The following is a 12,860-nucleotide window of genomic DNA, read 5'->3' on the forward strand; positions in this document are numbered from 1 at the left end:
GGGAAGATAAATAATTGGAAAATCAAAAGGCTGTAAAATATTAAAGAACTTTAAAGATGATAAATTTAGGGGACTTGGAAGTATAACTATGGGATTGACTAAATCTTATTAATAATTGGCTCTATTGGAGTTTTTAAACACTAAGACATTGGAACCATTGAGTCATTTTTATCAAATTATTATAAAATGGACCATGAGGAGATAAAAGAGGGATATGAAGACATAATTTTGATGCTCAAAAGCATGCATAAAACTATAAAGAACAATAAGGAGACAAGGTGATTGTCTAAAGATAAAGAAATAAGTATAGATGCTTCTCAACAACTGGGGGAAAAGATGAATATGATATTCAGAAAACAGATGAGAAATTAGAAGAGGCAGTGGAAGATTAAAAATCAAAATGAGAGGCAAGAAGACAAAGATAATGAAGAGAAAGGATTGATAAGTAGGAATCAAATAGACAATTCCTTAAAAGTTTATAATAGAACAGAGGAAAAAAAGGGAAATCTCTTCACAAAAAAAAAGAAAGAAAGAAAGGTTTAGAGAAAAAAAGAAAAATATCTTCAAAAAAAGAGAATGATTTATGGATGGGTACTCAAATGATACAGCAGAAAGAGATAAAGGGCAATCCAAAGGGAATACTCAGTGGGTATAAAAATATCAAAAAAGTTATAAGATTCCAAAAGAGAGGAATAAATGACGGAACTCCAAAAAGATTAAGAGGTGAGGGATAGTGATAAAATATATTAATAAAATGAAAAAGTAGAAAATACAAATAGGGAAAATGGTAGTATATATACTAATAGATAATAGAATTCATTATAATTAAAAATAAGCTAAGGTTAGAAGATGGAAGTTTATAATATTAACAGTGTGTTAAAATATATTGTGAATTCAAACTTTTAAGGATTAGAAATTGTGCGGATTTTAAGATATAATCCTAGGATTGATTAATTTTTAAAAAATATTTGGCCTTATTAGTAGTCCTAGACATTTGGGATATTGAAATTATGGCGGAATAATGAGTAATTTTTAAATATTAAATTTTAATGACTTAGTAGGGGATAACAAATAAATGGTGCAAATAAATGTTATTTAGGTTTAAACGTATTAATGGAAAAAACAATAAAGAATTATAAAGAGAGAATGGTATTGGTGAAGTTGGAAGATTAGAATTATGTATACTTATTTGTATTATTATTGTTAACATTGTTTAAAAAGGACATTGACCAGGGGTGAAATGCTCCCGGTTCGGACTGGCTTGGGTGAGTAGGTAGCGATGGTGGCGGGCAGTTCAGAGAACCGGTAGCAAAAATCCCTGCCCCCGCCCCCCATGCCCAGCTGACCCGCGCGATCATCAGAGCCTTTTTTTTCTTTTAAATGGTTCTGACGAGCCAAGCTCTGACAATCCCAGCTGAGTTGCCTGGTAATCAGGCAACTCAGCTTGGATCGCCAGAGCCATGTAAAAGAAAAAAAGTTTTTTCTTTTTAAATGGCTCTGACGATCCAAGCTCTGACGACCCCAGCTGAGTTGCCTGCTAATTGGTAGCAAAAACCCCTCCCCCTCCCCCCTCAGCTTGCTTACTTTAGCTGCTGGTGGCAACGCCTTTCTGTAATCCCTGCAATCCATTGCATCAGCAAGCAACCAATGAATCTCTCTGCCTGCAATCAAGCAGGCAGGGAGTTGTGGACTTCAACTCCCAAAATTCCTCAGCCAGCAAAGCAAAGCTGGCTGAGGAATTCTGGGAGTTGAAGTCTACAAGTCTTAAAGTTGCCAAGGTTGGAGACCCCTGTTCTATTGGGTAAGTCTTTTCCTCCTTTGGGAGCTTTAAAAAAATAGTTAATTGGGGTTTTTTTTAGTTGTTCTTTTTTTAGACCTAGCCATTTAAAGTTTAGGAAGTTTTAAATTTAGCTGCTTTTATATAAAAATAAAAATAAAATAAAATAAAATAATATTTGTGCAGCTTTCTGAGATTTAGTGTGTTTCTGTAGTGTTTCACTCTAACTACACAAACACACAAAATCTCACAAAGCTGTATGTGGAATTTTGTGTGTGTAAAGTGTGAAAGTTGGTTTTTTGGGCTTTTTGTGGCTGTGTGAGGTTCCTGCTTGTTGCAGGGGCCATTTTGGGTCTAGCACAGCTGCTTTTACATTGTGGGTGAGCCAGTTGTGTTGTGTTGTGTTTTGTAGGTTAAAAAAGGACAAAGAAGTGACATTGACTTGGCCACGCCCACCTGACCAACAAGCCACGCCCTGCCAGTCACCTTATCACCAAGCCCCGCCCACTAATTAAGCCATGCCCATAGAACCGGTAGCAAAAATTTTTAGGTTTCACCCCTGACATTGACCCAGTCAATACACTGACCACAAAATATGTATGGTGTGAAAGGAAAATTGTAAATAAAAAATGAATTAGGAAAAAGAGTCAATGACTGAATAGCATCAGTTAGACTTAATGAAAAAATATTTGCTATAATAGTTATCCAAGTTATGCTCCAATTACTGATGTAAAAGAACCAGAGGTTGGTGAGATTTATCTTCATGTTCAAATTGAAATTGATAGAAAATGCAAGGAGTCGATACTGCTTGTGGTTGGAAACTGAAAACTCATTGTTGTAAGTAGCAAAGAGAAAAATGTAGTTGGACTACATGGCACAAGAAATAGAAATAAAGCGGAAGAATGGTACCAGTTTTTGCCAATCCAGTGATGTTTTTCATTACTACATAGTCTTCAACAACAACAACAACAAAAAGCCAATGTACATAGACCTTGTCAAACAGAGTACACAGCAATAAAATTGACTATATTATTGGTAAAAAGAGCTAGAAAAACTCAATTAAAACAGCAAAGACATTCCCACAGGAAATAGGTCAAGCAGCAGCAGAATCAGTAAAGATTCTACCTAAACTATGGCAGTGAAACTGGAAAAAGACATAGTGGCCAAGATTGGAAGACATGAGTCTGCATATCAATATCAAAGAAGCGACTTAACAGATTGTGCAAAATATTGTACAATATGCTACATTTCACATATTAGCAAAATAATGCTTAAGATCACTCGACACAAATTAGAACTCTACATAGGAAAAGGCGATAGCAGATGTTCAAGCTACCTTGAACAAGAAACAGGAAACAAGAGACATTAATGGGAAAGTCAAAGAATACCAAAAAGAAGTCAATAATATATAGTTCATTGAGACATTGAAGGTCTTTGAATGTTTCAACTATATCAAGCTGTGGAATATTTTTAATATGAAAATTGGAATTCTAAAACATCCCATTGGTCTATGCAAAACCTATACATAGGAGGGGAAGCCATAGAACATGGTGTATAGAACATGGTGGTGAGGGAGACAGATCATTCTGGAGAAAGTCCGTCTGTGTGGTTGGTCCAAGCTGACACTAACTTGATGGCAGATAATCAAGTAATCAATCAATAAAATATTTCATATAAAAGTCATGCATTAAACTTGTATCCCTGCTTTATTTGAGTGGGAAACAACTTCCCTGATATTTTCTTCAGTTTGGGGTTTTGCACATTCTACTGGCACTTGCAGTAGGGAGAAATGAGGTGGGAATATGGCCACTTCATTTCGCTTTCACAAAGCAGTTTCTAAGGAGCATTTCCCTTAAGTTTTCATTGAAACAACATACTTATCTGATGGTCTGCAATTCCTACTTTAAACTATAGAAATAGTTATATTGGTCTGGACTGAAAAATAAAGTTTCTGAAACAAGCACTTTATCACCATTATGTTGAATAAATTGCTATTATGACAATAAAAAGTACAGTTTCCAGTTATGGTAACTTTAACTTACCGGTGAATTACTGCAAACAGATCCTCTGTTGTTCGCGGTTTATTTGGAGACATCAAAAACTCTTCTACTTCAATTTGAGAATCCTCATTTATGGGTGAGATTATAGAATCATCACTCACAAAAGATTCTTCAAAAAAAGCAATAAAAAAAAACTGCTGAGAATCAGGTACCAGAATTTGATTACATAGTCTCCTTAATTAATGGAATTAGGTATATAAGAATCAGAGCTAAATATTGGATAAACTGTTAAATTAATATTAATGATAAAGAGCCCTTTTGTGTCTGAAAATTAAAAGGAATTGCAGATTTATGTATACACACACATAGATAGTCCTTGGTTTATGACAGTGCTTGGGAGTGGAATTTTCCATCATTAACCAATGCAGTCATAAAGTTTAACTGCATTGCTTAGCAACAGCAATCCCTGCAGTCCCAATTGCCATTGTCAGTCAAATCCCTCAATTTTTAGGCAAGGTAATTTCCTGCTGGCTTCCCACAGCCAAAGTCAGTGGGGAAGATGACAGGAAATTGTAAACCTCAGGTCAGCAGGCAGGTCAATGGCTGCAACTTGGTGACGAAGAGAGCAAGGGGAGTCCAGAAAAGCATAGTTCAAGGTCAGAGAGGGTGCATGAGAGGTGCAGCGTGTATTGGTGGGGTGGGCACAGAAAGATGCGAGGGAGTGTGAGAGAGGCATAGCTTGGATTGAACAGAGTGCATGAGAATATGTGAGCGGGGTAGTACAGGTTAGGGAGCGTGCATGAGTGCAAACACAGTGCAAACACAGAGTGGGGGATTTTCTATAGAAGGCAGCAGAGAAGGTTGTAAATGGCAATCACATGATCACAAGGTATTGCAAAACTGGTTGTGAGTGCAAACCAGTTATCAAGCTCCTATATCCGTGATGGCGAACCTATGGCACGCGTGCCACAGGTGGCACACGGAGCCATATCGGTGGGCACATGAGCTCAGCTCTGGCACACTGATTTTCAGGCGTTCTGGGTCCACCAGTCGGCAAACAGGCCATTTCCAGCCTCCGGAGGGCCTCCAGGGGAGTGGGGAAGGCCATTTTCGCCCTCCCCAGGCTCCAGAGCCTTTTTAGGAGCCTGGGGAGGGGAGTGAAAACAGGTCTACCGGATCCACTGTGCCATCATGGGCCAAAAATGGAGGGAGCATGGGGGGGTCGCGTGCACATGCATGGGGGGCGGGGCGCATAGAATTATGGGTGTCGGCACACGAACGCGTGACCCCCCTGCACTCCCCCCGCTTTTGGCACGCAATGGCAAAAAGGTTAGCCATCACTGTCCTATATCATGAGACTATGAGGGTGCTGGGATGGCTGAATCCCAAGAACCAGTCATAATAACTATTTGTTCAGTGCTGTTGTAACTTTGAATGGTTATAGGTCAAGGACTTAGCTGTATATTTCTTCGAAGAATCATACATCTATTAGTGCAATATGTTAGGGTTTCACTGAAATTAATGGAATTCTGGAAATTATCCATTAATACGAACAAATAACATTATTTCTAGCATTAGGTGCTACCATTAGAAATGTAGGAATAATTAAGAACTAACCTTTTAAGGTATCATCTTCTGTAGTTTCTTGTGTCTCAGCTGCTCTGCTATCACTGTCATCTGAGGCACTTTTGGTTGGAATACCTGACATGATATCATTTTCAGAGTATTTTTCACTTAGAGAATCTATATTTGAGATCTCTGGTTCATAATTGATATTCTCAGGCACTTTGTCATCAAGTTGGCTTATATCAAGCTGATGCTTCAGCTGATAACAAGTATCTGCTCCCCAAGTTAAGGAGTCAGACCGAGGAATATCTTCATGTAGTGGTTCATATTTTGACTTTTGTTCACAGTGTGCAGGTAATTCATATGGAGACTGCATGGGGTTAATGCTCTTATTCTGTTCCGATCCACAAGTAATTTTGCCTTTAAGATTACTTGGAAAAACTGTTGTGCCTTGTGGAAATTCAGAAAACCCACAAGCTTTATTAGCTGTATACTCTAGCAAAATCCCATGTACTGAATGTATTTGATCTGGTACACTCTTAGCTGCTGGAACACCCTCTACTAATGAGTTTAGATTCTCTTGACAGATATTTCTTTCACTAAAGGTTAAACTATCTTCTCCTAGTAGTTGTTCTGGGCTTATCTGTACTGGGGAGGGATTTATATAAGACACTATGGCATCTTCCATGAAGAACTGATGTGACACTTGTTTCTTACTTACACGTGGTTTCATTTTGCATGAAGAAATAGCAGTTACCAAACTATGTTCTTGAATGGGTAGAAAATCTGGATTGTCTTTCTGTTTCCTTTCTTCAGGCTTATTAATTGATCGAAGATGTACTGACTTCAGCACTGAAGGTGTAATAGCAAGAGCTGGTGAAGAATTAGAATTCAGTACTTCTTCTATCATATTTGATTTATTATTGTTAAAAGCATGCAGCTGGGGTCTGGGAGCATATGGTTTAATCAAAACATTATGAAGAGCACTTAGGTCAAGATGAGTAGGAGGTATAACCGGAAGTTCTAAGTCTTTGTTTAAAAATATGTTGCCATCTTTAGAAGAAGGTTGTTGTAATGAGGATTTCCTTTCTGGTACTTTTGGCTTTCTTTTATTCCCTCCTGGGGATAGGGGACCAGAAAAAAATGCTGTTGGAAATGATGATGTTGGGGTTTCTGACTGACTGGAATAGCCACTTGAAGGAGAAGCTAAACCAGCCAGTTTTTCTGGGGATGCCAATTTAAACTCATTCTCAACAGAAGGAAGAGAAGGAGTGGTGGCTCTTGATCCAGACTGTGATGTTTGAGATTCAGAACTTTCTGGTGACTTTATGCATTCTATGACCGTAGTACCCGTAGCAGTGCTTGAATTAGATAAAGATCTATAGGGATCATTAGATTTCAAGTCATTTAGAAGCCAGAGATCTGCATAGTGAGATTGTTCAGCACCTTCATCTTTAAATGATGCAATGTCCATGGAATCAAATGGGTGGCCCTTTACGTCATTTTCATCCTGATTATTCCAGGAAGGTTGCTGTTTACTTGGCAGGCTAGTACTTTCTACCCTTGAAGGTGTATTTGCAAACTCGAGGGGCAGCTTCATTTCCCTGGAAGTATGAGGCATATGTTGCTGCCCACTACTTATCTTTGGTTCTTTCTTCTCCAAAATATCTGTTCTAGTGTCAGATTTCCTTAAAGATGAACTGCGTTTTGGTGGGGCTGGCTTCACCTTTGGTTTCTTTAGAGATATGCCTGGTTTTCCTTGCTTCCTATGATCCATATAATCTTGCCAATTACAGTGAGTGAGATTGGAAGCAAAACTTGCATTCTGGCAATTTTCAGAGCCCACAGCTGCATAGTTACAAATATAACTTTTATTTCCTTTGAGTCCACAGTCAAAGTGCATGGAGGTATAGTAGCCTTCAGTATCAACTGAAAAATGTGAGCTAGTCTCTGCTTTATCCAATGGAGTCTTCTCTACAAAACTGTCATAAGTGGCCATGCTTGTAAAACTCGGACAGCCCAGACTATCAGTCTTGGGATGTTCGGGGCTGAAATCTTGATGGCAGGATGCATCATGATGATGATGCAAATAATTCCACTCACTGTCACTTGTGATGCTATTGTTAGGGTCATGTAGTACATCAGAAGTGAAAGAACTTGCCCTGTGGCCTCTAATTTTATGTTCACTGTAGTGTTCAATTATGAAAATACTTGAATCTTCATTAGCATTAGGGGCAATGTTCAGGGATAATTCTGAATCACAGTGTGAAGAACCTGTCAGTGGAGGTGAAGCAGCAGGAGGAATTGTTTCAGATGTTTGGGAAGGACATGTTGAGCTACTTCCACTCCAGTTTCCACTGGATGATTGATGTTCATCTTTCTGGTCCATGTGACTGCTGAGAAGAACCCCAGCTGTGCAAATAGAGTGAATTGGACTTCCAAAGGTATCAGAATTTGAAGAAATATCACAACTTCCAGAATCTACTATCCTTGATAACCTTGACCTCCCTCTTTCATTTGAGTTATGATCTGGACTATGAAAACGCTGGGAACAAGCTAAGCCCCTGGGATGGTGTTCCTGTGAACAATGGTTATTAATAGCATCCTTATTCTTTGCGGAGATTCGTTCTTGATTTGTTAAAAAGTGTTCTGCCTCATATGCTGAAATTTTGGTACCATTGTTGTGATCTTTTTCATTGGCTCTAGCACCTTCACGAGGAAGACTCCTTGATCGAACACGATTGCTCATTGATGTAAACATAGAATCACCATTATCTGTCAGCACCAATATGTTGCCAGCTGAATGAGACAGTGAAGTTACTGCACTTTGACCCCTCTGAGCTCGTATTCTTCTCCGGGATGGAGCAGCAATGAGAATATCTTCTGTTTGGCACTCAGAGTCTCGGGTACCTGATCTCCTGTTGATGTTATTAGAGAAGTCTGGATTTGCATGCACAATGACATTCCGTTCTCTTGCTACTGGTGATTCATCAGAATCTAGAATACATAGATAAAATTTTGTGAGTCATCACAGCTTTCAACTGGCTAACAAATTATGACATTGACATTGGCCTAAAAAGTTCACAAGGTAGATTTTAGTTTTGCTAATGCCAATTTTCACAAAGTAGAATTAAAATAAAAACAGTTGCTATCTTCACACTAGATATTTCACATAGCAATGCTTAACACTATCAAGATTGACCCTAAAGAGAAAAACTAATCTGAACAGAGGAATATTAATCTATTACTGCAATCCTCCCAAGTGGTGTTTTCTGTGCAAACTCAAAATGCATACTTGCAAAGGAATAATCAAATCATATGCATCTGAAATTAAGGAGCTGATTAGTTTTATGCCAGCCTGATCTTTCAGTTGTTGCCATAATAGAAGAATATTGATTCTTTAACAAGACAAGCTTAAGTGACCTTAATCTAGTTACTACTGTGACAGTTCAGTGTAAGAAAAAAGTGAATTTGTCTAATTGAATGAACTTAATATTTAGCAATTAAGAGAAAAAATAATACATAAAAATGGGGGGAAAACTAGTTGATCAAGTTTTCAGAACAGATAATATGTGTACAACTGTCTGGAATCGTCAGCATAATCCAAGTAGGAATCAGAAACAGAAGAGCTAGTTCTACTTTGTTGTAAAGCTACATTGACAGAATCTTGCAAGTCTGAAAGTACATCTCTTCCCCTCCCAAAGTTTCCTTTACAGTCCAAGGAACTAAGGAGAATCTCCTCTGAGCCTTTTGCCCTGTCCTCTATCAAATTGTGGAGTCTGCTGTCTCTTATCTTATCCGTTCCTTGACAGTGTCTTTTGGCCCAGTCTCCTAAACTTTTTCCCACATACCATCATCACTGGAATAGATCTTCTAAATAAATTGGTCTGTGGCAATTTATCAGCATATTCATTATCAGGAAACATTTGTTAGGTTTTTACAAGGAAAAATAATTTAAACTACTTACTTTTGATGTATAGAGCAAACTAAAAGAATACAATTCAACAGAAATCAGGTAAGATTGTATTTAGACAATGTGAGCTAGCGGTATATCTGTACTACTAAGTGACACCTAAACACATTGAGACTGATTCTGTAAGGAGCAATAAAGATGGGTGGCAATATTTACAAAAAATATGAAACAAATAAAACATACTAAATGCATCATACTTGAAACCAGAATCAGGAATTTGGAAAATCGTTGAAAGCAAGCTAGAGTTGCATTAAGACAGTACAACAGCTAGGAAAGATTTTATTTATACTCCACCTATTTCTTGTTGGACTCTTCTGGGGATGCCAGAGATGGTTTTTCTCCTTCTCAGTTTCCGTCTTCGTTGCAGTACGGATTGGGAGTGAACAAGTGAGCAGCGTATACTAGCTTCTCGGTCAAAACCAACTCCTGTGATTCATAAATAGGTGTCATTAGCTTTTAGAAACAATAAACAATGGTTTTGACAGGAAGACCACATTGGGTCAAATGAACTTTTCAGATTATGCCTGAAAATAAATAGAAGACAGACTTTAACATTGTTAAAAAAATGCATACCACAGCTAACCCTCACAAAAGAGAGAAGGAAGTGAAAGGAATGAGAGGAAGTTAGCTACTCTCCTTATAAGGACTATTTACTGAAATGTTTTTCAAGATTATTATGTTCTAGAGGCCCTGATATGTGTAAAATGAAAATTAGGATTCAGGAGGATGATCAAAAAATTTTCAGTTGTAAATTACTTAAAAAAAGGGGGGGGGAGGGAAGAAAGATTCTATGCATTGCTGATATGTAATAAGGAGGTTAAGATACTATGACAAATCCAACTGTTTTTGGATTTTCCATATGTTAATCCATATAAAATATCATTCAGATTGATGTCATATTTGAATCTTTTGACATTGATTCCTAGGTACAAAAAAAGAGTCAATCAATTAACAAATATTTTGCCTCCAACTGGCAGAGTTTTCTAGAGCATCCTCCATTTCTAATAAAAATGTGTACTCTCAGTATCTGTCAAGAATACTAACTAGGTGGACTAGGTGCCATTGTGCAATACTATATTTAGCTTATTCTGAATTGTTTTATAATTAGTTATCAATTTTTGCTTTTAATTGTAACCTGCCAGGAATCATCTGTTGGGGACTGGGAGGTAAGATGTGACAAAATGTCCACATATATCATGACTTATGATACAAATACATAATGATGGGGCTTGCATTACAATATCATTGCACACGTCATTTTACATTATCATTTTTACAACATTGTGATTTACTGAGAATGCCACTGTTTTGGAGTGCAGTGGCATAGAAAATTCATAAAAAAATAAATGTACTGTTGTACTAACACACACAGTAATTATAATGGTAGGGTAATAATAGTTTAAGTTGTATAAGTATTCCCACTAAAACCTGATGCATTACAAAGTTGTACCAAAGCAGAAAAACATTTAATGCATTGTGTAGTTACAAAGGATAGGCTTAAGGAGAATATCTAAAAGCATTGCAGATAATTCAATGTGGCATTTTGATCATGGGCAAAGCATTCAATGGGAACACACTTCATCAGCCTTCAAGCAGCTGTATATGGTTTTGCTGCACACACTATCCTAACCAAAATGTTTTCTGGACATGGTCAAAAGAAACTGCCATTTCTCTGTAGGGAGTTTCCCTTCAGTAATTATTCAATCTAATATTCTTAATATTCCTAATATTGAAGGAATGAAGTGCCAAAAAAGACGCCTGGAGAGCGGTTGGAGGGCCAGCCGGTCTGAATCTGACCGAACACTGGTAAAGTCTCATATTAAGACTTACCTAGTGGCGATAAAAGCGGCAAAATGTAACTATTTTTCCGCTCTTATTGCATAAATCAGATAATCGCCCGGCCGCCCTGTTTAGGGTGACCCGCTCCCTGCTCCTTCAGGAAGCGCAGGAGGACCCCTTGGAGGGTAGAGCCGAGGATTCTGTACAGTATCTGTATGATAAAATCGCTCAGATTCGGGAACACCTGGACTCCAACGGGGTAGATTCAGGGGGGAGGATGGAGGCAGGTCTTGAGAATATTATCTGGGAAGAGTTTGATTCTGTGACTCCCAAAGACGTGGACAGGATACTGAGTAGACTGAACGCTGCCACATGTTTATTTATAAGGGCCTGGTGGCTCAGCAGACTAAAAGCATTGTGATTAACACCAACTGTTTGCAATTACTGTAAGTTCGAATCTCACCAGGCTCAAGGTTGACTCAGCCTTCCATCCTTTCTAAGGTAGGTAATTGCCCCCAGTTTGTGGGGGCAATAAACTGACTTTGTATAAATATGCAAAAGTATGAAGGCTATTGCTTAACACATTGTAAGCCGCCCTGAGTCTCCGGAGAAGGGCGGCATATAAATCAAATTAAAAAAAAAAATGGATCTGTGTCCCTCCTGGTTGGTGCTGGCCACTCGGGAGGTTACACAAGGCTGGCTCCAGGGGATTATAAATGCTTCTTTGAGTGAGGGTGTCTTTCCCGCCATATTGAAAGAGGCGGTGGTGAGACCTCTCCTCAAGAAGCCTTCCCTGGACCCGGCAGTGTTGGCTAATTACCGTCCAGTCTCCAACCTTCTCTTTGTTGCGAAGGTTGTTGAGAGTGTGGTAGCATGACAGCTCCCTCAGTACCTGGATGTATCGGCTTATCTGGATCCGTTCCAGTCGGGCTTCAGGCCTGGGTACAGCATGGAAACGGCATTGGTCGCATTGGTTGATGATCTCTGGAGGGCTCGGGACAGGGGTTGTTCCTCTGTCCGGGTCCTATTAGACCTCTCAGCGGCTTTTGATACCATCGACCATGGTATCATGCTGCACCGGCTGGAAGAGTTAGGGGTGGGGGGCACCGTGTTGCGGTGGTTCTCCTCCTTTCTCTCCGACCGGTTGCAGTCTGTGTTGGCAGGGGGGCAAAGGTTGACCCCGAGGCCCCTTGTATGTGGGGTGCCACAAGGGTCGGTCCTCTCGCCCCTTCTGTTCAACATTTATGTGAAGCCGCTGGGTGAGATCATCCGTGGTTTCGGGGTGAAGTACCACCAGTACGCTGATGACACTCAGCTGTATATCTCCACCCCGGACCACTCCAATGAAGTGATGTCCTGGTGCCTGGAGGCTGTACGGATCTGGATGGGGAGAAACAGACTAAGGCTCAATCCATCCAAGATGAGTGGCTGTGGTTTCCGACAGCCCGATATAGTCAGTTGGTGCCATCACTGACTATTGGGGGCGAGTCTTTGGCCCCCATGGAGAGGATTCGCAACTTGGGTGTCCTCCTGGACTCACAGCTGTCTTTAGAAGGGCATCTGACGGCTGTGGCCGGGAGGGCACTTTATCAGGTTCGCCTGATTCACCAGTTGCGTCCCTTTCTGGATCGGGACTCATTAAATACGGTCACTCATGCCCTCGTCACTTCCCACCTGGACTACTGCAATGCTCTCTACATGGGGCTCCCCTTGAGGAGCACCCGGAGGCTCCAGCTGGTCCAGAATGCAGCCGCGCGGGTGGTTA

At 39.6% G+C, this 12,860-nt stretch overlaps 1 protein-coding gene across 3 annotated transcripts in view; it reads right to left on the bottom strand.

Moving 5' to 3' along the window:
• NHS (NHS actin remodeling regulator) overlaps positions 1 to 12,860 on the bottom strand; it is a 540,422-nt gene that overhangs the window by 9,845 nt on the left and 517,717 nt on the right. For all 3 annotated transcript variants that reach the window (XM_034434594.3, XM_034434585.3, XM_087871410.1), the window contains 3 exons: positions 9,611 to 9,742; positions 5,395 to 8,340; positions 3,820 to 3,946 (listed from right to left, as the gene is read on the bottom strand). In XM_034434594.3, the coding sequence (XP_034290485.1) occupies positions 3,820 to 3,946; positions 5,395 to 8,340; positions 9,611 to 9,742 (3,205 nt within the window). The remainder of the gene's footprint in view (positions 1 to 3,819; positions 3,947 to 5,394; positions 8,341 to 9,610; positions 9,743 to 12,860) is intronic.

Source organism: Pantherophis guttatus, chromosome 5 (assembly GCF_059756535.1).
Source record: "Pantherophis guttatus breed Tessera chromosome 5, ASM5975653v1, whole genome shotgun sequence".
Classification (NCBI taxonomy): domain Eukaryota; kingdom Metazoa; phylum Chordata; class Lepidosauria; order Squamata; family Colubridae; genus Pantherophis; species Pantherophis guttatus.